The sequence below is a fragment of the Corapipo altera genome, unplaced genomic scaffold, assembly GCF_003945725.1.
Source record: "Corapipo altera isolate COAL_440 unplaced genomic scaffold, ASM394572v1 112, whole genome shotgun sequence".
NCBI classification, from domain to species: domain Eukaryota; kingdom Metazoa; phylum Chordata; class Aves; order Passeriformes; family Pipridae; genus Corapipo; species Corapipo altera.
The window spans coordinates 6,241,297-6,268,408 of record NW_020884899.1 but is presented as its reverse complement, the minus strand read 5'-3'; the positions used below and the strand labels follow the sequence as shown (position 1 = coordinate 6,268,408).

At 41.9% G+C, this 27,112-nt stretch overlaps 1 protein-coding gene across 1 annotated transcript in view; it reads left to right on the top strand.

Annotated features, from left to right (window-relative positions):
• Nucleotides 1-27,112, top strand: part of TRABD2B (TraB domain containing 2B) — a gene marked incomplete at its 5' end in the record, with an annotated part of 277,903 nt that overhangs the window by 145,470 nt on the left and 105,321 nt on the right. The window contains 2 exons of the mRNA XM_027648864.1: nt 3,535-3,681; nt 17,857-18,031. Coding sequence (XP_027504665.1) covers nt 3,535-3,681; nt 17,857-18,031 — 322 coding nt within the window. The remainder of the gene's footprint in view (nt 1-3,534; nt 3,682-17,856; nt 18,032-27,112) is intronic.

Genomic DNA, 27,112 nt, shown 5'->3' with positions numbered 1-27,112 from the left:
ACTCCTGAAGCGTCTGGGCCAGTGGTTCCTGGTGCTGTGTAGGACTGGTGGGACCTGCTCTCACTGTCAGTGAAGCAGGACCCTTAGGTCTGCCCTAAGGGCTGAGCTGGTGTCTGCAAACACCCAAATAAAATCTGTGTTTTGGGTGAATGGCACCACTCAGATAAAAAGGTTGATCAGCCAAAAACAGTGGGGGCCAGAGGCAGACGTGCAAAAACATCTTCAAAGCAAACCAGGGTGAGGACCATAAATTGTGTGAATAAAAATGCACTTTCCCAGAGCCAAAGTCATAACTTCCCATCGCTTCCCAGAACAAATCCTGTCTGCTCTGTTTATTAGGTGGGACTGTGTATAGGCAGTCACTCTTAAATGTGTTTATTTTGAAGTCATCACTTGTTCAGTAATCTCAGGCACCTCTGGGAGATTTAACTCAGATAGGGGTTTAGGCTGGAGGTCGTGGGGTCATTGATATTAAGATAGAGAGAAGGAAAGGAAACAGTGTTGTTTTTGTGGCATTATCTGAACAGTAAGGAAAAATAAATTCAGGTTTTAAGATGGCTTTAACCTGACTCTGAAGGAAGTGGTCTACAAATCCAGCCAACAAGCAGTGTCTGTGACGAGACCCCACTTCTCTTTAAATTTGGTTAGAGCTGTCCAACCTAAACCCGTGGTGGTTATGGCTTGATTAAGCAAGACTTCTCTATAAATCTGTTAAGTCTTACAGTTTTCCTTTAGCATAATCAAGTGTTTGAATTTCTGATTTTAACTTTCCTCCTGAAATAAAACCTCTTGAGCTGTTTTTGGGGCAGTGGGTTGAACCCAGTGGTGGGCTCTCCCCCGGTGGCAGCAACGTGCTGGATCACAGAATCACAGAATGTGCTGAGCTGGAAGGGACCCACAAGAATCATAGAGTCCCACTCCTGACCCTGCACAGGACCGTCCCCAAGATGGTGTCCAGCATCACATCTAGGTCCCAAAGCTGCTCTGAGGCAGAGAGCAGAGGCATGAACATCCTGGCACTAATGAAATGTTGGGACCAGGTCATGGGGATCCATCTGCTGTTGTAAACTCCAAAGAACTCACTCTCTCTCATGTGGAGTCTTTGGTGTCTTATAAGGAGTGAACTTGTACTGTGGGCTTTTCTGCAGTCTGGCACTGATTTTTAAGGAACACACAGACAATTTTCTTTAAGAAAACCCTGTGGAAATGTGACCAAAATCAACTAACAGGTTCCAAACTTATTAGGAGGAGACAGGCAGACCAAGAACATTAATGCACAGGACTGCTTTCCGCAGGAAGCCAAAATAACAGATAAAAAAATAAAAAAGGGAAAAAAAGGCATTGGGAGTAAAGTAAGAATTTGTTTATTGCCATCTTGATATTTTATCATAAAACACACTGTCTTGCCCTCAGGATTTGCTGGTGGTTTGTATATGTGTGTGTGCCTGTGTGTATACATATTTTCATATATAAAAATCCAGCAACATCCATTGTTTAAAAAATCAAAAATGAGAAGGATTTTGCTAAAAGCATTTTGGGAAAACCTCTGCTCTCATTTTTCCTGTCAATGTTTTTCTAAGCTTTTATTTTTATTAGTCAAAATGTTTAGAATCCCCAGGAAATCCTGGGATGAACCATTTCCTCTTCGAGCTGTAGCCCTTAGGGGAAAAAGAAGAAAACTCAGATCCTTTCAAAGGTTAGAAATTTTTCAAACTGTATTTTTTGCATATTTTTTAAATTAGGGAAAAACCAAGTTAGGAAGATGCTTAACTTCAGGCTGTGGTCCTGGTTTATCTCTTTGTAGAAAAGCCTAAAGAGACCCTTAGATCTGGGCAAGGAAATCTTTTAGGCTTGGATCTTAATGGGGAACCGATTGCTGAATTGAGGTAGAACAGGTTCAGTTGAAAAACCATCTTTTTTTTTTTTTTTTTAAATAAATTAAAAAATAACATTTGCTTTTCCTCAACCAGTTTTTGTATATTAGCTAGCATTTAACAGCTTTGTATTGAAGATGTTAGTGCCCTGAAGATACTTTATGATTAGTAATATTATTAACATGATTATTAATAATAATGTTAATTATTTGTTATATATGTGAGGCATATACAGTCCAATTGACTGTTTACTTCACCTTCAGATAAAATTCAATGGGAGTCATAGTTTTAAACTAATAAGAACTTCCATCCTGCAAATAAAAACGTGCATTGTTAATTTTTGACTCCTCTGGGGTTTACTCTTTGAAGTGGGAAAGTTGCTAAACTTTAGGAAGGTAAGTAAAGATATGTGTCACAGACTGCAGCCTTGCTGGGCCAGCTGGAGCTCAGCATGGCTTACTTTACCCAGATTTGGAAAAGATGGTTATTCTTTAAGAAGGACACTGCTGTTATAAATGATAAAAGCTAAAAAAATGGTAAAATGTGAGACTGAGGGATGCAGAAGTCTTTTCATGATAAATGACACATCAATATAATTTGCCAGAAATCTGAATTTACTGTCACCACATATAATTTTATTTTAGGAAAAGTGTGTTTATTTATATAATTTGTGACAAACCATCTTAACTGCTGTTCTTCTGATTTATTCATCTATTTTTTATCAAGTTTTCTTGGGAGCTTCTTGGAAAGCTGAACATGAAAACCCAGACTTGGTGGTTCAGTAAATGGTATAAATTATTCCTACAGTCTGTCACAAAACTAAAAAGATTTGTGTTAATTCATGTGAAATTTAGTAGGGGTTTTTTGTTTGTTTGTTTTTTGGGGGGGATGAGTGTGGTGTTGTTGGGTTTTTTTGGGGGGTGTTTTTTTGGTTGATGCAAGGGGGGAACAAAAGCTAATCTTTAAGGATATTTATTTCTTTGGTTACCCAAATTTACACAGTAAAGAGTGCTTCTGGTTTTTTGGTATTTTCAAATTTGGGATGGGGACATGGGACTAGTCTGCTGGGGCAGTGTTATAAATCTGTATCTCTACTCGCTTTGCAGATGGGTGGGTGAAGGGGGAAGACTAAAGGAGGGAGGCTAGTAATAAATTTCCTGAAGTTTCTGCTAGTCCAAGAATACACAAAATCCCAATACAACACCTGTGACTTCAGAAGTTCAGAAGATTTTGATTTTTATCAAAAACCTTTAAACTGAGTTTGGGCTTTGGATTTAAGCTAAGAGACAGGAAGCAGTCAGAGGCAATAGAAGTTTCCTCATTTAGGGGCTTTTTCATTCCAATTTCTGTCATGTAGCCAATGAACCAGCCCAGAAAGCCCAAGAATTCCCAGCAATATATATGTATTGTGAAGTTATACTCTATATGGAATATCAAGGGGTCTATAATATGGTCTTTTGCTATTAGGGGGCCTTGCATCTGAATGCTTTTCCATTTGGGAATGCCTGAAGACCAGCCCTTGTTACTGTGGACCAGAATGGATCAAGTGAATAGACCTCAGGTGCAGGAGAGTTTTTCAAAGTTTGGTCCTTTAGGCTTTGCTGTTTTGATTCCTACTATCTTTAACATGTTCTCTCCCTTTCTGTCTGCGTTTCTGCAGGTGCTGTTTGCTCTGAACCAAACTCTGCTCCAGCATGAAAGCCTTCGAGCAGGTAGTTTGCAGGCCCCATATACCACTGAAGATCTCATCAAGCACTACAACTGTGGAGACCTGAATGCTGTGATATTCAACCATGACACTTCTCAGGTGAGCAGAATTGTTCCAGATGGGCCAGATGATTGAAAACAAATCAGCTGGTTTTTTAGCAATATCCCAGCCAGCACTTTATACTCTGTCTCCTCTTCCCCCTCTTCCTTTTTGATGCCCTGTGTTTTCTTTCCACATGTGCCTCATTTGCTTGGTGACAGTGGAATTTCCATGGTTTTTCTTGGGCTCTGGGCAATCATAGAATGGTTTAGGTTCAAAAAGACCCCCAAGATCATCGAGACCAACCATTAACCCAGCACTACCAATCCCACCACTGAACCATGTGCCCAAGTGCCACATCTACATGTCTTTTAAATACCTTCAGGGAGGGTGACTCCAACATAGCCCTGGGCAGCCTGTTCCAGTGCTTGACAACCCTTTTGGTGAACAAATTTTTCCTGCTATCCAATCTAAACCTCCCCTGGCACAACTTGAGGCTGTTTCCTCTTGTCCTGTTGCTTATTACTTGGAACAAGGAATATACTGCCTGGAAGACTTCCCCAGGAATGTGCCTGCAAAAAAGGTAATTATGGATGTTTGGGGGCTGTTGAATGTAGACCCCTCATTAAGCAGGGGAGTGGGGAATCTTTGTAATATTCGAGCTTATATATGAAGAGGAAGTGGACCTTACATTAATACTCTATAAAGTAAATAACTTCTCAAACATGTCATAATTCAATAATTTTGTATGTGTCTCAGGCAGCCCTTCAGTCTCCATTTATCTTAGTTATCCAAAGCTATTAAAAACTCTCAATGGAGCAGAAATCTGCTTTCCAGACCAGTTTGATACTTCATGGCAAACTCTGAGATTCTCATTTAATACATAGATTCTTCTTTCTCCTTTCCTGTTAGTTCTGTGGTTGTAACTATTCCTGCAGTGTTGAGGCACAGCACAAATGATAAACACGGAATAAACAAGCAAGATGTGGTGTTATATTTGCCATGGATGCAATGAAAGGAATACTTGTAGGCAAACCCATGAAGACTGTCCTGGTGTGGGAATGTCCTGTGTTACCTTTTAATCTCTACCAGTGTAATTTCTCCAGTGAGAAAGCCTTTGTCCCTGAGATTAACTGTGGCCATTCACACCCGTTGCATGGACTCACAGACATCTGTGGTTTATTTTCACATTGTCCTATATCAGACCCATGGGTTCAACTTGAGAGGAACAGCTTGCTTATCCCTCCAAATTATTGGATCAAATGTGGGTTTCAAAACAGTGTTAAAGACAGAAGAAGGAAGCCAACAACCAGTCAGAGTTCAAGCAATGGTGTTAGTCATGGTCCCAGAGTGCACGCAGTTGATAGAGATTATAACACAAGCCATGGAAAATTAAAATCCCTCTATGTATACTGGTCCCTGCAGAACTCTAAATGTTGTGCAGTACTGTTGGGTACAGGGTTTTTGTGCTTGGTAGTGTTTTTATAAACCAGCTTTATACCATTTATTTTAACTGCGAGCAGAACAAAATAGAAAATTAAAACTTAAAATAAACTCCCTATTCAGGCCAAGTTTTGCCAGTTGGGGTGATTCCAAAGTTTGTTCTGCGTGTTTTTTTGCAAGGATGAAAGACTCTGTCTGCCATGGAGAGTTCTTGCCATTTGGTTACCAAATTAGATTAGCCTGGCTTAAATATTACACGTGAAGCATCCCCCCTGGGATCTCTCTCTGGAGACATTAAATGTAGGCAGAGGAATTTATCATGTGCTGAGTCTATTGCAGGTCTCATGAGGTGACAACGAACGATTGGCCTACAAATGCAGAAAAACTATAAATATCCCAAGTGAGATGTATTGCCACTTAAAGTTCAGGGCAGGTACCCCTGCCAATCTTGTGAGACAGGAGTGCCACAGTATTTTTAGAAGATGTGTCCGTTCTTTCGTGATATCAAGGTGCCGCCCCAATTTTTTAGAGGTCTGAGAAGACCTTTGTTTTAATTAAGAGCAGTGAAAGGGAAACACCTCTGCTTTCCTGTGGTTATATTACATTCCTCATTCCTTTCCTTCTCTCTTTTTTTTTAATTTTTTTTGTCCAGGCACCATTTTTCCCAATGTATAAATCCTTATTTAAACTTAGTAAAACTTTAAGGGGCTGAGCTTACTAAGTTAGACTATGACCCCAAAGTGGAGTAGGAAACATCTCTCTCTCTTCTACAGCTTTCCTCAAACACTTGATTCTCTTGTGACTTTTGTAATCCAGATGCTTATGTTGGAGTTTCTGGGCAGAGAGTCAAAATGATACCGAAGAGAAAGTATTCTAAGCTAAAGATAGGATAGGAGTATTTTCTGCTCTTTCTCCAGAGTTTTTTCCCCTCAAAGAAGTAAATTTCTTTCTCTGCTTTTGAAAAAAGTACCCTACAAGCAAAAATGTGTTGGATTAGATCAGTAGCTGTAACTTCTGTATTCTGTCTGATGCTCTCACAAGGGAATTAAGGTCTGTATGTCCAGAAACATTAAAATACAAAAAATCTGTTAGTGCAAAATTAGAAAATTATCTGTCTCCACATGATATTTTTTTCTTACCTGAGACAGATGAAAAACTGCTTAATGATCTGAAGCCTTGGTGAAGAAAAAGTAGGGTACAGAACAATTTATTGTGTGTTTTGTTCCCTAGATCTGATATAAAAGTCTTTATTCAAACATAAACATTTGTGTTTTGGTTTTAAGGATACCTTGAATCAGTTACTTCCTATGGTTGGTTTTGAGCTGTTCAGTTTTTAAGGACAGCATTGAATTAACTGCTTCTGTGTTCTTTTGTATTCCTTTATTAAGAGGAAATTTGAAGATCCAAGGCCAAGATTTTTCTCCTTCAGCCTTTCTATCTGTGGTTTCTGGCTATTGTTTCTTGTCTTCTGTTCTCAGCCATTCTCCTGACCTGAGGAGAGGCTCCTGTCCCAGGAGAAGATGGTTTCTCCTCTCTCATCGCTGATCTGGCGTGTCAGAGACCTGTAGCTCCACTTCTAACTTTATACACAGTTTTCTTCAAGCCAGTTTCTACTGGCTCAACTATCCAGGTTTCATACTTGTTATTTGCCTGTCCCATTTAGGATCAACAGCACAATCCAAGAGTCATACCTGACACTTCCAAAGCGTCTCTCATCTACAGAGCCTCACGGTTTGTGTTAGACTGTAGTGAGAGCCCACTGAAGTAATGGAGAATATTTTCATGCCTTCAGCAGGCTTTGTATCCATTCCAGTGGGCCCAGACATCTTTGGTTATCAAAATGAATAAATCAAGTTAAGCCAGTGACTAACCCAGTTTACAGGCCTTATGCTCACCTCAGAATAACAATCTTCTCATCGCCAGGAGACATAAGGTCTTGGCTTATGCAGTGGAATTGCTTAGTGTTCACCACAGCCTGCAGACAGATCTCAACCCCCTTCAGATGCTCAGGCATTGCTGTGCCTCCTTCTTCAAGCTGTGTCCATCAGAAACAACCAAGCTTTTTCTATACCTTACTTGTCACCCGTATCTCAAGTTCCCTCTGCAGTTCAAAATGCCATGGATTCATGTGGGCATACAGCCTTTAGATAGCGGGTGTTGCCTTCTGAAAAGCATATGATGATCTTGATAACATGACATTAGAAATCTATACACTAACCCCATGCCAGTATCGGCCTCCCTAAACTAAAGAAGAAAATGTTCAGTGCCTCACTTTGCAAGGTACTTGCTGTTTATAAATCTCCAGGTTGTGTTATGCAGCCCTTTAAAACTGTTATCATCCTGCATTTAAACATGTCCTTTAAGATTTAAGGTTCCTGATAATTCTAATTACATCATTAACTTGCCCTGTTGTCATTTTGGATAAAATACGACTGGATTTCTGGCTCGCTTCTCAAATCAATGAAAACTATCTGTGGAATGCTCCAGCTTCAGTAACTGCAGAAACACACAGCTGAGACCATTAGGTAGAGTGTTGAATGACAAGCAGACCTAATTTGTCCAAGGAATGGAGTTTTATCTGGCGCAAAGGAAGATAAATCCATAAGCTGAAGGCACAGCTATTGTAACGCAGCGCTTTGGAAGCATCTTATCATTTTCAGCTGTAACAAAGTGCAGGCGAACTGGCACAGCCTCTCCTTCTTCCAGGGAAAATGATTATGAGCTTTCCAGTGAAGCAAGTGTGAGCTTGTCCCAGGCATCAAGGGAGCCAGTCCCAGGAGTTTGCCGTTCTGGGTCCAGGGGAAGGGTCAGTCACGCTCCCAGGAGTGTTTGTTCCAAGGACACTGCTGGCAGTGCTGACGCTGACCGGGTGTTTGGTGACACTGTGCTCAGTGCTGCTTGTGCCCCGACAGTGAGCAGATCCTGTCTCCCACCTTCTCCTCTCTGGGCTGTAGCACAGGATGCTGCTGCAGAGGTGTTGCTTTCCCATAGTTCAGAACAGCTCCTGGTCTGCTGTGGTGGGATCGTACTTTCTTTCCACTTGCACCTGAGTTACAGCTTCGTGTCTTGGTATATGCTGGGAGCGTTTGGAAGTGAAAAAACAGAAGTGCAGCCAAAATTTTCGGAGTCTAATTTTCATATTATGTCAGAACAAGATTCCAGATTGGAGCAATATTATATTTTGGCTTATGTGTTTCAGAAAATTGGTTACAGATCCAGACTGAGAGTTAAGTCTACTTGTTGATGTCAGTGCTGGGGAAAACACTGCAGAGATTATTTTTTTATTAATAATCTGGAACATGCCCAGATAATTTTCATGCTACGGGTTTTGAAAATAGGTTCTTCCTTGAAAAAATTTCATTACGTGTTTGCATGTGGAGTTGTCTTACCTTGGAAGTTTTTTCCTTCCTCTTTCCAGTTTCCATGAAAAAAGCAATGGGAGAGGAGAGAGAATCAGAGAGAAATTGGAACAAGACATTTAAAGGCAAAGATTTTTCTTTCAGACTGCTGCATTATTAGAAAAGGAACATATTTACCTACAGAAAAGAGCTGATTTACATTAGAAACAGTTAAGGATTGTTGACTACCTGTATTTATTAGTAAGGGAATAAACTATAAATGAGTATAAAAGAGTGATTGGTAAAACCATTTGGAGTTCAAGGTAGTAGCATGCTGCTTTCTGTGGGATGCTGTATGTTTGCTGTAAGGCATTTACTTTCCCTTCTTTTTAAAGAGCTGGTTTATGAAGTGTTTCTTGGAAAGACTTGTTCAAGAGAAATGAAAAAGACTTGTTAGTTTTTTAAACAGTATCTTGTGAGTTGAATGTACAAAATGTTTTTTGTTTCTTAGTGTTTTATGTAAAAGATGAAGTTACTCCTCATTATGACAGGGAGGGGGAAAATGTGGGACAAGGGGGCACTTTGGTTGTCCTGGCTGATTTGGCAGGATTAGCATTAGAGATTATTGAAAAGACTGTGTTCTTGGGTACTGCTGGACACAACATTTCTTGGTCTGCACTGTTGTTGTGCATTACTGAGTAGGGAATGCCATAGATCAGGTATCTCCAGTGTAAACTGGTTGTGCTCTCTGGTGGTGACTTCAGACGGGGATCTTCACTCCTCTGGGAGAGCTGATGGCTGATAAACCCAAAGTCAAGGCTTATAGAGTTCCACCAGGTTAGATGCAAAGAAATTAGTTTCAAGGACAATTTGTCTCAACTTCACTGACTTAATCTGAATTATTCCTTAGTTTTCTCCTTACTGGCTCTTGTTTCATTTCTAAATGCTTTCTTGAAGCTGTCCTCCATCTTTATGTCCAACACTAGACCTCTCAAACAACCCTACATTAAAAAAAAATTAAAATTAGTTTTAAAGTCATCATCCAATTTGTTTTTCAGATGTGAGCATAACTAGAAAGCTTCAGCTGGTTGGACCAGGAGTAGTCTAGGACCAAACAGGAGGACATGGCAACCTTTGCACCACAAACCTTGTAGTGTCAGCTCCTGAGATCTCATGTCCAGACCAGCTGCTGTTGTGTTAATAACCAGATTTTTGCTCCCTGCAAAGTTACGTGATATTTTGCAAATCGTGTATTTTGGATCAGACTTGCCTTGAGTTAAAAGAATATTGCAAGCTTCACATATACATTCAGGCTTTTCCTAGAATCTTACTAAACAGGGATGGGAAGAAACTCACTGAAGAGCCCTGAACAATATATATCCAAGACAACCAAACCTGAGTTTGTGCCCGCTACTGGCCAGCTGTTCTCCCACTGTGTAACAGAAGACAAAATGAAAAATACCTTTGGAAAAAGAATTGCAATTTTTTAATAAACCAGCCCCAAACCCAAACCTTCTGGCCCTGGTTTGTTTTTTTTTTTTTTCTTCACTTTATTGCCCTGCTTTGCCCTTTGATCAGTATCTTGACTTGGGTGTCATGGCAATATAATAGGTGATGGTTTTAGTGTCAGAACAGAAAAAAAGTATTCTTTGTCAAAGGAAACAAAGCATTTGGAAGGGAAATAGAAAATCTTGAACTTTTCCATATGTTTGCAAGCTCATGAAAGCTGGCCTCAAAACAATCCCAGCGATGAAGGGGCTTTAAATGCAGCAGGAGTATCATTAGGTAGTTAAGATTTACCCTCCCCTCCGAAACCCAAGCCTTTATTTGCATACACTACAGGCTTGTCATCGTTACTCGATTAATGAGCAGGTCCCTGTAATCTGGTCCTAAATATACACTGCATAGTTGGTGAGGCTTGCAGAAAGGGGGCCGGGATCATTGTTCTGACTGTGTTTTGTTAAGGCTTCTTTAATCAAAACATTCATTCAGATAGAGAGGCCGGCTGCATATTTTGGCATCGCGACCAAGGGGAGCAGGGACAGGGTTGGGATGGAGAGGGAGGCCTTGTAGGAGGGGTTGGTGTTGCTTGCTTCTTCTTTTTTCTTTTTCTTTCCTAAGTGCTTGGAAAACAACTGTTTAACTGGTGTGGAAAAACAAATAGAAAACATACATGGAGGTCATGACTTCCCAGGGATTTGTTGAAAGTCTTCTCTAACAGGGATAGAAGTCTCACCCCCCAGTGAGACTGTGTGTGAGATGCACAGCCCATCCCTATGGCCTTTCTGCCTTTTTAAATTTCTTTTTAAAACATGTTTTTCTTCAGCCCAAATGGACAGAGAAGGCAGAACTAGGCAGGACACTCAGCTGTTGTTTAGCCATGTGCCACCAGGCAGTGGCAGGATGGGTTTGGTGATCCCAGGGAGGGTCTCCACACAGGTGTGGTGGGAGCTGAAGCTGCAGGTACAGAAGTGTCCAAGGGCTGCAGCCTACCCTGCCTGCAGGCAATATTACACTCAGTCCAGCAATGACTCCTACAGCTTTTGTGTCACCTGCAGAGCTGTTTTCTAGAAGTATCATGCACTATCCATAGGGACTTCACTGGCATTCAGCCTGCTTTCCCCCTCCATGTCTTCTCCTATTTGTAATTTTTCTCTGTTTACAAGTTTAGATACTCCAGTGGCTCATAGACCTGAGCTAGCCAGTTTGAAACTCAGTTTCAAAGACCTCTATTTTCACACTCAAGTTGCCATGCTGTGCTGAGGGGTACTCTGCCAGCTTTAAATGAGAGAGGCCAATTGCAGAAAGCTCACTGACATGAACTGCAATGTATCTGCAGTGTACAGGGACCCTGAACAGTGATGTAGGTGGGCAGGGATTAGCTCACAGCCAGAAATGGCTGCCCAGAGCTGGTCCCAAGAAATGTGCTTGCTCTTACTCTGGCTTTCCTTGTGCTCTTGAACTTCCTTTCTTCTCTCACTTCCCTTCAAGTGAAAAGTATTTTTGCCTTTTTTCTCCTCCAGCCCAGGGAAAGGAGTGATGGAACTGACTTTACTCTGAAGATGAAAGACTCCTTTTACAGTCAACTCAGGCTTCTAGTATATTACTTTAAATTTTGGTGCTTAAAAGAAAGCAATAATGGGTTAATCACATGCTCAAACTGGATACTGCTCCTTCCTGGTTTCCCTTTTCCTTAACAAGTTAGAAGCTTATCTTCTTGGCAGCTGCCAACTTTGGGCTTTGGGCTAAATCAGTTTAACCAGACAACCCCTCCTTGGCCATTGCTGGTCTCCATCACGATGGAAACTCAAGAGTGCTGGAGGAAAACCAGTTGAGTTGGCAGCATTACTCATTTCTGCAGCAGCCTTGTGGAGATGTTTGTTCTCACAGCCCATTCACTTTGCACTATTTGAATCCTTCTATCAGAGGCTGCAGTAAATGGATATTGCTCTCCCAGATGCCAGAAAGATCCATAAATCAGAGGAAAACAGGTGTCTTCCAAGTCCAGAGCAGTACATTTTGCAGCACTTCAGTAAAAGCCACAATGCCTTGTCAGGGCTGGTTAACAGGAGGGTATCCTCCCTTCATAAAGGAATGATAACTCGAGCTCAGATGTCAGCCTCTGACCCAAGAAGGGCTGGTGTGAATTTAGGGCTGGAGGAGCCAGCGGGTTTTGGGATGCTGCTTTGGCTCCTTGGCAGCCCCCATAAGCTGAGCTGTCAGCTCTTCAGATCCTTATCTTGCATAGTGCTGTCAACTGGATGAAAGTTCCTGACCTGAATGATGCAGGGAAAATCCTTCAAAGCGCGATCCATTACTTGTCTTCTGGCCTCTGCCCACGTAAAGCTCATAAACCAAAAGACTAATAAAGAGAACCCAATCTTTAGCATGTTTAAAAAAAATTAATGTAGTTGTCGTGATCTGGGAACAACTCTCTGCTTACAACTGGAGATAAGGATTACTAGCATGGAAGTGGAGCCCTCCTGTCAGGGAAAGAGTGATGGGGTTTGGATTGAGGTGCTGGACTGGAATTCTGGAAGCTGATGGCCAGCTCTCTGGCTTGCCATGGGTGACCCTGGGTGTGGCTCCTCCTATTATCTCTATTTAGCCAGTGAATGCTGGGGAGAGAAGGAAATAAAGAAATAAGGCATTTTTATTATTAATATATTCTCCTGCAACAGTTAGGGATGGTGCTGTACTTGCAGCATCTGGAGTTTGGATACTTCACAGGAGGTGAGGCTGGAAAACCTCGAATCATCTGTTGATTGGGAGACAGTGGGAGAGAGGAGTCTCAGAAGCCAACAGGCTTGACCAAGATATAGGAAGATAACAGTTGGAAAGGTTTTAGGGTCACTGTGTTTTCCATGGCAGCAGTTGGCTTCCCTTTTCCCTGACTCAGCTTCCTCTTCTCCATCTGCAGGTAGAATTATAGTTGAAGAGCACCTTGAAGGCAAGGAAGGGCACCCAGCCCTCTGTCCCAGTGTTGGTAGTATTGGTTTTTCATTGACATAAACTTACAGTTGGAATGAACATTCCAGAAATACTCTATCATTACTGGAACAGAACGAGGCTAAGGAAGGTTATCAGAGGATTGGGAACTGTGGTGTATAGGAGTAGGAACGATAACACTGTTAGTCCACATCTGATTGTGATTTGATACTGGACTGAGTCTAGAGCAGTTCCACTGTAGCCAACAAATCCAAAGCAGGGGGAAAAAAATGCTAATCATAGTTGATGGTGCTTATATGTGTCCAAAAAAATTATTTGCAGATAGATATTCACAAGTCTGGCATTGTGCCTCTGTCCAGAATATTTGTCTAAATATTAAAAAATAGTAAATTAGAAAATATACTTAAATGTCATCCCATGTCCATGCATTTTCAGCTGAACTTTGGCAGTAAGCCCTAAATGTGATAAAAGACTCTACACCAATATATTTTGCTTTTCTCTTCTTTTTTTTTTCCTTTTCTTTCTCTCTGTCTCCCTAGACAAAACTGACAGCATAGCATAGATCTTGAGTTATGGCTGATGCATTTTTCTAAGCTAAAGTATGTTGTTAGCTCTTATGCTAATGATTGCAGCAGAATTCCAGCCTCTTTGGGAATTTATGGGAAGAGAGGTTACCACTGAGCATCGTCTTGGACTTTGGATCTTCCTTTGAGTCCTTCCACAGCTAGAGTCAGCCAGTGCTTTGTGAGTAACATCAAGGTAGAAAGTCTTGCTGTCCCCATTTTACAGATGGACTTTTGAGAGACAGGAGGAATAAAGCCAAATGCTTCAAGGATACTTAGTGGAGGTTAAGTGCCAAGTTTCCTTTGAAGGTTTAAACCCAAATGACACGCCTGTGATCATGCAAGAGATTTGTATCGCCCATGGGAGCAGAATCATTTTTTCAGGGTAGTGTCATAACCACTCCACAATCCTTCCTCTTTCTTCTTCCTAAAGCTCTCACTGACTTCAAAGGTGAAGAATTATGGCCCGCATCCCACAGTACTGTGAGCTCAGATGTGTGTGCAGAGCTCTACCCACACATATATTCCATCAGGGATACTGCTCAACTAAAATTATACAGGCAGTAGGGAGGGTAAAAAATGTCTGCAAGGCTGGGGCTTCTTTTTTATTCTCATATTGCCTTTCTTTAACCTCAAAATTTTAACTAAGAAAGGCAGAGTATACCAAATGACTGAGTTTGGGGTCTACTATGCTGTCCATAGAAGAGTCGTAACCCAAAGAAAATAGGAATAGAAAAAAAGGGGGAGTACTAACTTATTCAGTAAAACAAAATATTCCATATTTTGAATGCCTCAATTAAATACATTATTGAATTTCTGTGAGAAATAAATACATATATGAGCTGGTTGGATTCTCAGAAAGCTTGCAGAGACTGGACATAAAGAATCAATTTATCTCCTGTCACATGTAGCCACTACAAAGTGAGCACACCCCAGGTGATGTGTTTTTCTGCTGATCCAACTATTACTCTCCTAGATGAACAGCAAAATTAGAAGTTAGGATTTTCACCCGCTCACATCATCCACTCCACTGTACATTTAAATACTGGTAGCAGTGTTCAGCTATTGTTGGGAGGTCACTCCCTCACCCAATGGCACAGCAAATGTCTCACCCATTCCCTCTCAGTTCAAAACCAACAAATACATATAATTAAAATGTTAAAATTATTTTTTTTTTCACTGAATGGAAACAAAGTAAAAGTGGAAGAGGGTAGGTGCATCCTTTTGGTGCACATTTAAAACAAGAGATTTTCTTTTTTCCCTCCAGAAAAAAAACCACAAACAAACAAACCACTTAAACTCTGGCTCTAGTTAATAGTTTCCTAATTGCGTGTGACTGTTTCTTGACTTCCTGATCCCTGTCTGGTGGTTAAGAATCCAAAGGGTTTATTAAATCAACAGGAGCAGCTGCCTCCTTGAAGCCAGGCATGGTGTATGTCACCAACTGTGGAAAGGAGCTGCGATTCAGGGAGGAGCAGAGGTGATTGATGGGGCCAGTGTCATAGCTCAGAGTGTGGTTGCACTACTGTGTATGGGCATACTTACTGCAACCATTTGTCTTCTGTCCTCTGCCACACACACACAGGAACATACGTGCATGTTTTATTTTTGCCAGGCATTAGAAATACAGGAATGCTCAAGGTGCAGCGGGACCTGTAGCTGATAATGTGCCTCTCGAGGTGATGCCTTCCTTTGGCTTGTTCCTTGGACAAGCACCAGAAACACTGACAAAACGCAGTCCTTGTTTTTAAGTTTATCTCTCTGCCATTGGCAAACTCTTTCCCACAGAAGAGAAGGAAAGAAAGGGAGGGAAGGAAGGGCAAGTAAATGGATCTGTTTTGTGTACTGTATTTTAGGTTAGATAAAGGGGAGGAAAAAACTGTAGGTTGAATGTGGATGTAGGATTGCAAGTGATGGAGTTGAACAAGGTGATGAAAGGTACTTCCTTTCTTGGCAAAGCTCTTCTTGGTCAAGGTCTAAATGGAACTTCTGTTCTTGGGCTATCTAGACCTCCAGCATCAGAGCTGTCCCCTGGCAGGAGTGGGATGCACAAAGCTGCTTGGTCCCCCAGCATTGCTGCTCCTGCTTTGTGCAGGAGAAGGTTGTCCTCACAGTACTTTGTTTTCCCTAAAGCATCTCAGGTCATTCCAGATCAGGTCCCATCAGTTCCCAGCCTTCACTTCCCTTCAGCCAAAACCAGAGAAGAAGAGACTTCTCTTATGTGGGTGTTGAGCTTTCAGATGCTTCCAAAAAATTTCACCTTCCATTTCCATGTCTAAAGGCTTCCCTGACTCCTCCCTGAGCTACATCAACCCGTTAAGCACAGAGCCTCAGTACAGAGGAGATGCAAAGGCTTGTGATACCTGCATGGACCACCTGATTTACAGCTTTGTGTTACAGAGGTTATTGCAAGTGTAAAATGGCTACTCGTTCCTCAGACTTTATTCCTACAATATAAATTTATCCCTGCTTTTCACCGGGAATGGAAGCCACTACATCCTGTGCTGCTGTAGCCAGCAGCATTTTACCTCTTTGACACCATCAGGCTACTTCTGCATCCCTTTGAGACAAGTGCATGTTCTTACCAGACATGGAGGCAGCTTCCTTCCAGGAAACTGGTGTCTCCGATAGGTCTGGCTTAATGGGACTTATTATTTGTTGAGTGCTGCCAAAGGGCTCAACTGAGAACAAGGTGCAAAGTATTTGCATGCTCTGAGGAGTTCACAAGATGCACTGGTGATTCCAAGCCACGCTGGAAAGCCCAAAGGAATGATGCAGGGTAATGCAATTGAACCCTTAAGGAAGGACATGCTGTGAGGATCACTCTGATTTTGGCAAAGCAGGTTGAGAAGTCATTTGGAAAAGGAAAGGTCCAGCTGGTCTGTAAGACCCAACAAGCTGGGGCAGGGTCTCTGTCAGCATCAGTGTTAGCTCCATCCACTTGGGAGCCCCTGGCTCAGGAGATGTGGTCCCCATTTCTGCCTCACTCAACTGGGTACAGCCTTTGGTGGGAATCCAGAGTGAGGTGTAGACTCACCCTGCATAATGCATGGTGAGAAATCTCTGCTGCTTGGTCCCCCACACTGAGTGATGCAAATGGGGCTGCAACAAAAAAGCTTTAAAAGAGAGTCACTAGGAAGTTGGAAGTCTCCCTAAGACTTGCTGAAAACTTTTGGAGAGGCAGTATGAATGAAGAGGGTGGGAAAAGACAAAAATTGTTGTGATAAAACCGTGTGGCCAAGTGGGAGGGTAAGATGTGGTCTGCAAAACATATATGAAGGCAAGTTTTAGAAAATGAGTACAGGAATTTGGTATAGTAGAAAACCAGAGGAAGAATAACCCGAGTAACAGAATCACTGCATCAAATATTTCAGCACAGCGAGTGAGGGATGTTCCCCTCATGGGCTGTGCCTCCAATGTCATTACCACTAGCTCAGATTAACACTGGAAATCCTGGCAGCTTTACATGTACCTGGGGACTCAGAAAGCTGGATCTAGGTTTTGCAGATTAAGCTGCTTTCCAGTGGTGAGGCACAGAAAACCTTCAGAATGTGCCTGGGTCCCGTTAGCAGTCTTCAGACACTGCCCACTTACAGCACTTCCCACCATGGGGCACTTGGGCCCCCAAACTCTCGTGGTAGACCTTGGACCTTTACCGTGTCAAAATAAGTTGTTATCTTAATAATCTTTTGACTTGTCTGTCCATTACAGCTTGGATCTTGGCTCATTCCTGGGTCTGCCTCTGGTCCTTGGGGTTTCAGCCTTTCTTCTGTGTCTATGAACGTCTCTTCTCACAAAAGCAGGGACTGAGGGAGCAGTTCTTATGAAAATCTCTTCCTCAGAAATATCAGGAACGTTCCAGGGATTTATGTGTTGTAATGCATTGACCTCTCTGGTGAGATCTAAAAGCATCTAAAGCTGCAAGAAGGATGAGAGGGTTTACCCGGTGTACATCTTCCTGTGTCTGGTTTCGCTGTCCTTGCCTGCTTTAGAACTGTCAAGTTATTAAAAAGGCCCAGATACAACCCAAATCTTACAGTCCTTACTCAAGTTCATGGTGACCTTGGCTGGGAACAGATCACAAGATTTTGGTGTTAAATAACCAACGAACTGTTTTGAGCAAGAAGAGAATAAAGGTCCTAGTAACTCACCCAAATGTAACACCTGAAACTACATTTTGCTGAAGGAACAGAGGAAAGTCAAAATGAACTAAAGTTTTATTTAGAAAATACTAGTTTCACTTTGAAAAAAAAAGTATATTCATTGATTATTTTTTTTTTTTTTGAGTTCCTAACAACCTCCCAAGCTCTGATCCACCTAATGGTTTTGGTTTTTTTTTTAAATGATAGTGGTGCTCAGGTGGCTTACGTAAGACTGGATGGAGTGTTTTGGTGATTCCTGAACCAGTGCCACCTGAGCTATAGCTTCTCTCTCCATTTCAGGTCCCTAACTTCATCAACACAACACTCCCACCCCACGAGCAGGTGACGGCTCAGGAGATAGACAGCTACTTCAGACAGGAACTCATCTACAAGAGGAATGAGAGGATGGGGAAGAGAGTGATGTCACTTTTAAGGGAGAACAGAGACAAGAGCTTCTTCTTTGCCTTTGGAGCAGGTATGGCATGAATTTTTCTGTTTTACTCAGTTGTTGTGATTGGAAGTAAAGTGTTTTGAATGCTTCAGGATTTTGTCTCTGAGCAGAAGCAGAAAGGTTTTTGTTTGTCTAGACCTGCTTCTAAAATGCAGTTGTTGAAGGAGGTGAGTCTGGGTCCAGCCTGGCTGCAGACAGGCTGCACTCCTTTGTTTTCCATCCAGCTGTAGAAATGTGAAGTTGAGTGCTCTTCATGCTGCTGTCTTTGTTCCCTCCCCAGACTGACTTGTGGGCTGCTTGGATTGTGTTCACACAATGGTTTGTAGCCACAAGTGTAGCAGAAAGTTGAAGTTTGAATTTGCAAGCCCAGGTGCTGATGGCACACGAACCCTTTGGTGGCACAGGCACACGTGTGGCACATGGTGCTGGCCCAGATTTTCAAACCTCTTGGGGTTGCTGTAATTAAGACTTCCTCAATGGGTAACTTAACTGCTCTGGTCGTGTTTCTGTACAGATTTGCTGGTTTTGGGCTTTGCACAAGTGCATGAGTTGTGTGTGTAGCTAAATACCAGCATTTTGAACCATTAAGTAAAAATCCAGTATGTCCCTCTGCCTGTTTAAATGTTCTCCCTAAAGTCTGCAGAACAGAAACATCTGCAGTACTTCTGTGAGTCTGCAACAGTACGTGCCACTGTCCTTTTTTTTATTTCTTTTCCTTTTTCCAGTGGAATTCACATTTCTGTGTGATAAGAGTATAAATAATAACTGTTCAGGCCCCAGCTCAGCTGAATCCTGAGCACCAGCTTAAGTGTCTCTTTGAGCTCCCTCAACTTCAAGGCAGCCTGAGACTGCTGTGCTGAGAACCAATCTACTCCTCCTGCTCCCTCTCCTTGGCAATTTCTCATTTTTGACAGAATTTTGCTCCTCATCCCATGGCTCTTGCTGTGAACTTTGGCAACAACTCACCTTTCGCTACTCACTTCAGTGGGAATTTTGATTAAAGACTGTGGGTTTTAGTGGAGACACATGCATTTTGATGTATGTATTTTTTGAGTGTATCCGGACTGAATTTTCCCAAGCTTATTTAATCTCAGGCTTGCCTGATGTTTCTGGCCAAGGAGTTTTGCTTAACTGTTTTTACAGTAGGAAAATATATCATGATGGTTCATAACTGGACAGGGATTCATAAAAACCAGGTTGTCTAACCTGAGGAGAGAGGTTTATCAGAGATTATCGAATATGATAGCTTTGGCGTAGTCTCCAGTTTTGGAAATCCCTTAACCAATACATATTGGAGCTGAGAGGATAAACTCATATTGGGCATCACTGCCCACTTGCCCTGCTCTCCACGCTTTTCCAGGGCATCAGTTACAGACCAGGATCTTGAACTATGTGGGTCATGGATCCAATCCAATCCGTGCTGATAACAGAAGTGAAATTAAGCAAATGGATACTAATTACACACTGCATTCTATAGAAAGGCACGTTTAACTTCTGGGAGGTTTGAGCTTTCATTTCCTGTCCCCATCAGACAGCACCTACCTGAAACTCCCTAGCAGCATCCCTTGGGAAAGCTGGCTTATGGAGAGCAAGTCTCATTTTGTCTTTTGCACCCGTTTTTGGCCATGTTGAAAACTGCCTTTGTTGCTGGGTTGTTTTGTTTTCCCAGCACTGACTGTGGCTGGACAGAAAAAACACATGCAGCTGGATTTATTGAGAGCTGGGATGCGGGAGATGCCAAGGAAAGCTTTTTCTTTTGGGTTCTTTGTTCCAGCATCCCTTTGGCCTTTCTCACCAAAGTGGGCCATCCCTGCAGGCCATCCCTACTTTAGTACAATTAATTCCTTCTTGCTTCTCTGTTTTTTTCCTTCGTGCAGTAAGTTCTGAGAAAATTATTAATTTTCCAATGCCAAAATTATTATGTGACTGAAGCGCAAGCAAGTTCATTTTCTCTTATGATTCAAGTGCAGTTTTTTCTCTTGAAGAATTTTTTGGGGGGTTTCTTTCCTTTTTATTTCCCCCATGCACTGAATTATGAGTGGTGTTTGTTGATACATCTTGTGTTTTTCATTCTTATATTTAATTCATGAATTTTAATGGTTTCTTTGGTATGTGGTTGGGTTGTGAATTCAAATAGTTTTCTAAAACTTTGAGCATTTGTTTTTGCCTTTTATAAAAGTGAATGGTGGGTGTTTTTGATGAAAGTTGAGGCTTTCACATATTCCCATGAATTCTGAAGTGTAAAATTTTAGGAATGCAGTTTTGGTTAGGACAGGCATGATAGAGTCTGCAGGAGCTCATTTGCTCCCAGAACAGTGCAAAAGTTATTTCACTTTATTTAAGATTCTGCATCTTTAAGACTAACGTGATGAAAGGGAAATAATTTGAAAAAAGTGTTCTGGACAATGTACTCCAAATTATGCTAAGCGTGATTCCTGCATCAATCCCTTTATTTTGAGGGTATTGGAACTAATGGATGAATAGTAATTAAATTATATATGTGTATTGTGAATTGTTTTCCAAATTTCATAATCTCCATCATAGTTTCTGGGGAGAGAAACTGTACTGCCAAATCAAATTAGGAAAACAAGTGTTTCCTAAATAAGAAAATAAGCCTGTTACGAGAAAAGCACCTTGGAAAAACTTCCCCAAATGCAATTTTGTGGACAAGGGCTGCTGTAGGAGGGAGTGTCAAGCCCCACACGATGATTCACATGGACTCAGTGGCATCCTGTAACTCACAGGTATAGCTGGAGCCAAGGGGCTTGGAGATGGGGAAAACAGCCCTCCTGAGGTAGAGCCCTGCCTGGTTCCTCCAGTGGCCTCCCTGCAGCAGCTGTACCCTATGAATACTGCCCTAGTGAAGGTTTACTTGGCTTTTGCACAGCTGTGTGTAGCAATTGAGGCTCTGCTGCTCCCTCAGGGCACCATCCTCAGCTTGGTCTAAGATCCCAGTGCCACGGGTGGGTACTTCTGTAGTGTCTAGTAATGAATTTGTATAACAAGTTTGACTAAGCCAGAAGGCACCACACAGTTGTATTTGCAAATTACATCTGGTTTGGCTCAGTGAGTCCTGCTCCATGACTGTAGAACCAAAAATACCCATCAAAAACCCCAAAGAAACCCAATGACTGGCTTCATCTGAAAAGCAAGATGATGATTTCCTGGCAACCTGGTGCAGGAGCCTGGTGCTACTGAGCTGGAGGATGCAGGTGTCTGTCAGCAAAAAGTATGTGGTCAGTGTTGCAGAAATCTTGCAGAAAATCCCTTCTCAGCTGAAGCTTGGTAGAGTGTAAAGCCCTGTCCCCATAACAAAATGTGCACTTCACCATCAGGAAAAAACCACAGCTCATCCAGTGTAAGCTGAATTCCCAGCTGGCTGGATGAAAATGTGTGGCTGAAAATGGCAGGCAGAGGGAGATGTGGCATCTCCTCTCATCAGATCTAAATAACCTTCACGTAGGGACAGATCCCACACCCTGGTCCTGGCAGGTCTAGCAGGTCAGGTCATCCCTGGAAACACCTGTTCTGCCTTCACATGGAAGATGAGGCCATTGAAGTGATTGAGACATAGCAGGCAATTAATTCTGTTGCCTGTGCAACTCTGCATGTTTATGGGCTGGTTATTAACTGTTTTACATGTAGAATTTCTACCTTCTTCATCCTGCCTCTCTTTTAAAAGAAGGCTGATCAAAATCTTTCGGCTGATAGTTTTTTTGGTAGAAAATTGGACATTTGGGGAAAACAGAATTTTTCTGCCTGCTTCTGAAAAGCAAGTCCACTTGAAGGTGTTGATCAAAATCCCGAGTGCCTGAGTGTCTGTTCTCCTGTAAACTGGGATTCCCAGTTAAACTTTTACTGTGTTCTGTTTAGAGCTGTGGTGCATCATAGGAGAGGTGGCTCAGAATCTGGTCTGCAAGAGCATGAGGGCTGTGAAACACTAAACAGACAAGTCCTAGGAACGAAGGAGTGGGAAGGGGACAGGCCTTTGAATATCCAAGCACACTGAGATAAAACAGTTTTTCATAAAGCGAAGCAAAGCATTTTTATGGTGTTGAAAGATGTTTTTTTCTTGTTCCAGTCAGAAGTATTAAAACAAAAAAAAAAATTACTCAGTTCTGAATAGAGCTTTTCAGTTTTCTGTCATTCTTAAAAATAAAAAGTAGACTTTTCAATGGATTTCCCCCTTTCCCGTCTTCCATGGAATTACTCACAATTTAAATGTGTTGGAGTAATTCAGACTCTTAATTTATTCCTTTATAAAACACGTAGAAGTGAAAATGGTCATTTATTCTTTCTACTTTCATTTCTTTCTCCTCTCCAAGAAAAATACAGGCTTTGGGTAAAAGGGGACCCAGCTTGTACCCAGTTCTATAGACTTCGTTCTTCTCCTGCCAGGGTTTACCATATTCAGGCTTAATGTGAAAATATCACCCTACCTGTATTCACAGTAATTATACTCTAGTAATGAAACAGCAGTTATTGTTTGTACAGTTAAATGATATTTTTCAGTTATGGGCATGGCAATGTTTCCCTTTGAATGACTAAGGGTTGCTAAATAGAGTACTTTCAAGTAAAATTTGGGTATTTACTTGGGTTTTGTGTTTTGAAAATTCATCTTGGATTGCTAGGAATTATTGATCTGTAATAACAGCCTTAGACCTCATATATACAGACAATTTATAAAGGGCCATTTACAGTCAAGAAAGACACACAGCCAAGAGCACACAGGCTGTTAAAAAGAGTTAATATTTTGGCAACTAAAACTATACATATGAAGTCAATGTTTAAGAAAAAATCACTCTGGTTTATTTCATTTTTATGGGCAAATAATTTTCAAGTAACACTTATGATAACAAATGGATAAATTTATGTCTGCAGTTAATTTGAACGATAATTTCCTTAGGATGTTTTACTTACTTGCATTTTTTTTCTTTCTTTCTTTTATGAGAGCTGTCAGTTTTGTAGCTGAGAGCTGAATTTACTGCTTCAGAAATTCGGATGCTGCTCCAGTTCATGATGTTTATTAGCAGCCAAATCAGTAGGATTTAAGGCAGTGAGTTTGGTTAGTTAAAATAATAAATGTATCATGGAGAATTTTCTTTAAGTGCTGAGACAGAGCTGAAATGCAAGTACCATGGCATCTCCCACAGTAAGAGGGGAATCAAACTGTCTCTGGACCACGGTCCTGTGGTGGAGGAAAGAAAACGTTAAACCACCTCAGCAGCCTCCTGCATCTGAGATGTCAGAGAGAACCCAAGCTGTTGTCCATGGTGTGGTGGAAGCTGGAGTGGGCTGGTGACCACAGCTCCAGATGCAGCTGGTGATAACAGGGATCTGTGTATGTGAAAGTACGAGCGCTCTTGCTCAGCTGTAGGCTGAGGTGGCTGAGATTAGGTACCTATTGGTTGATGGATTAGGTTTGAATTTCTGAGATGCTCTACAAGAAAATAAATACGGTTGTAGATGTCTGTGTGTTCCCATGAAAGCAGAGGAATTCATCCCGGAGTAGGAACAGCAGAAGTAGAATTTGATAATTTCTATGCTCAGAATGGGTGAATTCCCTCCCCATCCTGCAGAGTTCTCTCAGCCAGCATTGGGCAGGCAGCATCATCAGTACTGATTCTGATCATCATAAATCAGACTGTTAACAATAATCATAGATAATTTGGGTTGAAAGAAACCTTTAAAGGTCATTTAGTCCAGGGTCTCAAACTTATTTCCAAAGTAAATGTTATCTGATAATTCTTTATAGTGGGACTCAGAAGTGGGTTTTCTGTAGGGAAAGAGAGAATTTTGCAACTTTTCTGAAGGATGGGGCTAGTGTGAGAGCACAGCAAGAATATAAAATCTCCTTCTCATAGTCCTCAGCTCCAGCTCTTTTCCTTTTGTCCTCTCTGCAGAGGATTCCCAAAGGGAATTTCAGCACACGTCATTTTATATACTTGAGGTACCAAAGACAGAAACAGGCTCACCCTTCACCTTCTGGAATGAGTAGGAGTGACAGACATCTCCAGGGTGACTCAGGTCTTGAATGGTCTTGATCACCACTGAAGTGTTCTTATTTTCCTCCAAAAGCTAAAGAGCCCCTGGGGAGATATCCAGATGATGTAGCTGTCTTGAACATGCTTCATCGACGGTTAAAAAGGTGACCACAACTGAGCTGGAACGTGATGGATGTTGAACTGGGGCGGGTAGAGGTGGGATTTTGTTGTTACTGGAAACCATATTTCTACTCCGCAGTTTGGGAAAAGAAAGGATGTGATGGATACTGTGCGCAACTTAAACTCAGGTAATTAAAACCCTGAGAGTTTTTGTGAAAGCCATTAGCACCTGCCACCAGATCTGGCACCGAGGTTCACATGTGTTACTTGAAAGTGCTTTTTTTCAGAAGGGAAATGCCTTCAGGCCTCCATTCAACTGCACACTGAGGGATGGGGATTTACAGATGTCGAATATGCAAATAGCTGTTTTGCACTCCCGACTGATGCAGCGTTGCCTGCAAATCAGGCTCGGAGTTGCAGAGTTGGTTCCACTGGGAACTAAATCATCGGAATTCCGGTCCTCTGGCTACCAGTGTTGTGTGGCTCTTTACCGTTTCCATTCTTCATCTTGGATCCTCTGTAGAACACAAAAGGGGGGAAAAAAGGAGGGGGGGGGGGGAGAAAAAAAGAAAGCACTTGCAGTCTGGAGTATAAAGAGACTTTATCCCCCAGGTCAGGCATCCTGATCCAGCGCTGATTAGTGGTGCTACTGACATCACTAGCACAGTTCATCAGCGGGTTGTCTCAGTGGAGCAAGAAGTTGGCGACCAGGAGATTGAACTTGGCGAGCCTACAAAAGAGAAGAAAAGGGTGAATTAACAGTTTGCAGATGGTAGAATTCCCTCTGCTCATGTTTATTTGGGCATCCAGATGCTTATAGTGAGGTCAACCTATTTTTGTGTGTGGACTTCTTTTACTATTAGTTTTTAAGGCAAAGTATCACCTTGCTTTTAGAAAGAGACCTGCATGCTAATTTTGACCAAAATCATGTAACTGATTCATTTAAAAGTCTTCATTAAACAGGCAGTGCCTGATTCTTTTTTCAGACTCTCTGTTGTAAATCAGGAGATACTCCACTGGGGAAAAGCTTGTTCCAAGTGCAAATCCAGCTTGCAACCTTTTAAAATAAAAATAAAAAAATCAAGGGAACTTTTTTTTTTATGTACATTGATCTTGTATAATATGAAGGTTTGGAAGTCCCCGAATATTTGCTTTTCACCTGAAGCTTAAATCAGCAAGCAGAAAGTGCCTGAGTCAGGGAGGCCAAAATAAACCTGCCTGCACCACCCTATTGTGAAAAGGGAACTTCTTGATTCCAGTAATTCCGATTTAAGAAAAATCCTTCTTTTATAACAAGATATTAATCGTAGAAACATAGTATAGAGTATGCAATGATGAGGAGGATCTTGAGGCTGCTGCCACCTGTACCAGCCAAGGAAGGAAAGAGACACAGCAGGTAAAAGAATAGATTCCTGTATTTAGGCTGGCATTCTGTTCTTTCTCCTGGTGTTGAGGGAAGCTGGGCAAGCCCTGGGCTGTCTTTGGTGGTCAGGTGGAGAATTCATCATCCTCACTGGGGAGTCCTGCCTGGCCACTGCTCACCTTCGCTTTCATCATTGCTCCACCGAAGGTGCAGCCTCAAGTCCAGGTCTTTATGTTTGTGGCTGCAGGTATTCAGCTAAATGTTAAAAGCAGCCAAATGTTAAAATAGGCCTTGCAAACCGCAGCGTGTTTCACCATCTCTGGTGTAATTCTTCCCATGATGAATGGGAAATGATGCCTGCACGCAGTAGGATTTTGGTTTAAAGAAACCCATACATTAATGTCAGCTCCTCTGGGTCTCTGACATTTTCATATCATATTTATTATTATGCCTGTGCCAAGTTCTACTGTATAAGTCTAATTCTGCCTGCCTGTTTTCAAAGAAAAGAAAACTATATTGTCCCCTCCTGTCCTATAATATAGAAATTTTGGCTATGCCCTTACTGTATTTCTCTTCAACATTTGAGATGTAAAAAATATAGACATAATTCAGGAAATTTTCTCTTTTCAGAACTGCAAAGAATCATGAGAGGCTTAAGCACTCTGCTGAACAGGAATGGGCTTAAACATGGGATGAAATACTTTTTCACCCACACACGCACACACAAGAGCTTGCTGTGTATCCACAGGCCACCCTGTAAGCTCTCAGGAGACCAGGCAGAGCCCCCATATAACTCTAGATTTCATAATGGGAGTGTTGAAATCAATATATGGATGCCAGACAATTCATCACTTCCCATCCCAAAACTGTCTCATCTGAAAGTTCCCATCCAACTTTAACAGTGCTGTTGGGAATATTTTAAAGAAGCAGAGTGGAGAACCCAAAGACTGGCAACCTTCCTCTAACACTGACTGCAAAGGATCCAAGGATCTTGTCTCAGCTGGGATACCTTTGTGGGCTACCTGCAGTGATTAAGATGTCTCTGCATCCAAGCGTACTTCTCATCATCCTTCTGCATGATGTTGTCCCAGACCAGAGGGAAATCTGGCTACTCAGTTTCCTTGAATTCAGAGCCTGGTATGCAAGCAAAGATCCTTCACATTAATGCAAGTTGATGGCCTTGACCTGAGTTCATGTTCCTTTCTGCTACCCCTCCTGCCTGGGTGTGTATTCCGGAGGAGGAGCATGGATATCCCAAGGCATCCTGGACCACCATAGCTGTATCCCCTGCAGATCCACTCTTGGAACCTCAGGCTATTAAAGCAAAAGCTGGAAAGGGAATTTAGTAAAGCCAGGAATTTAGGAACTGGTTTGTACTGCTTGTGGTGTTGGTCTCTTAGAGGTTCAAGCCATTTCTGACCGGTTTTAGAGCCAAGTTGCAGGAGGATTGCATGTGGAGAGGAACTGGTGGTCATCCTGATGCCCTGGAAAGACAGGGCATGGCTGCTGGCTGGAGTTAGTTGTTTTGCAAAAGTAGATGTGAAGCTGAAAGCTTTAAAAAACCTGACTGTAATTTATGTGGATTTCTTGAGGATTTTTACTGGTATGGAAACTGGGACTGGAAATCTCATTAAACTG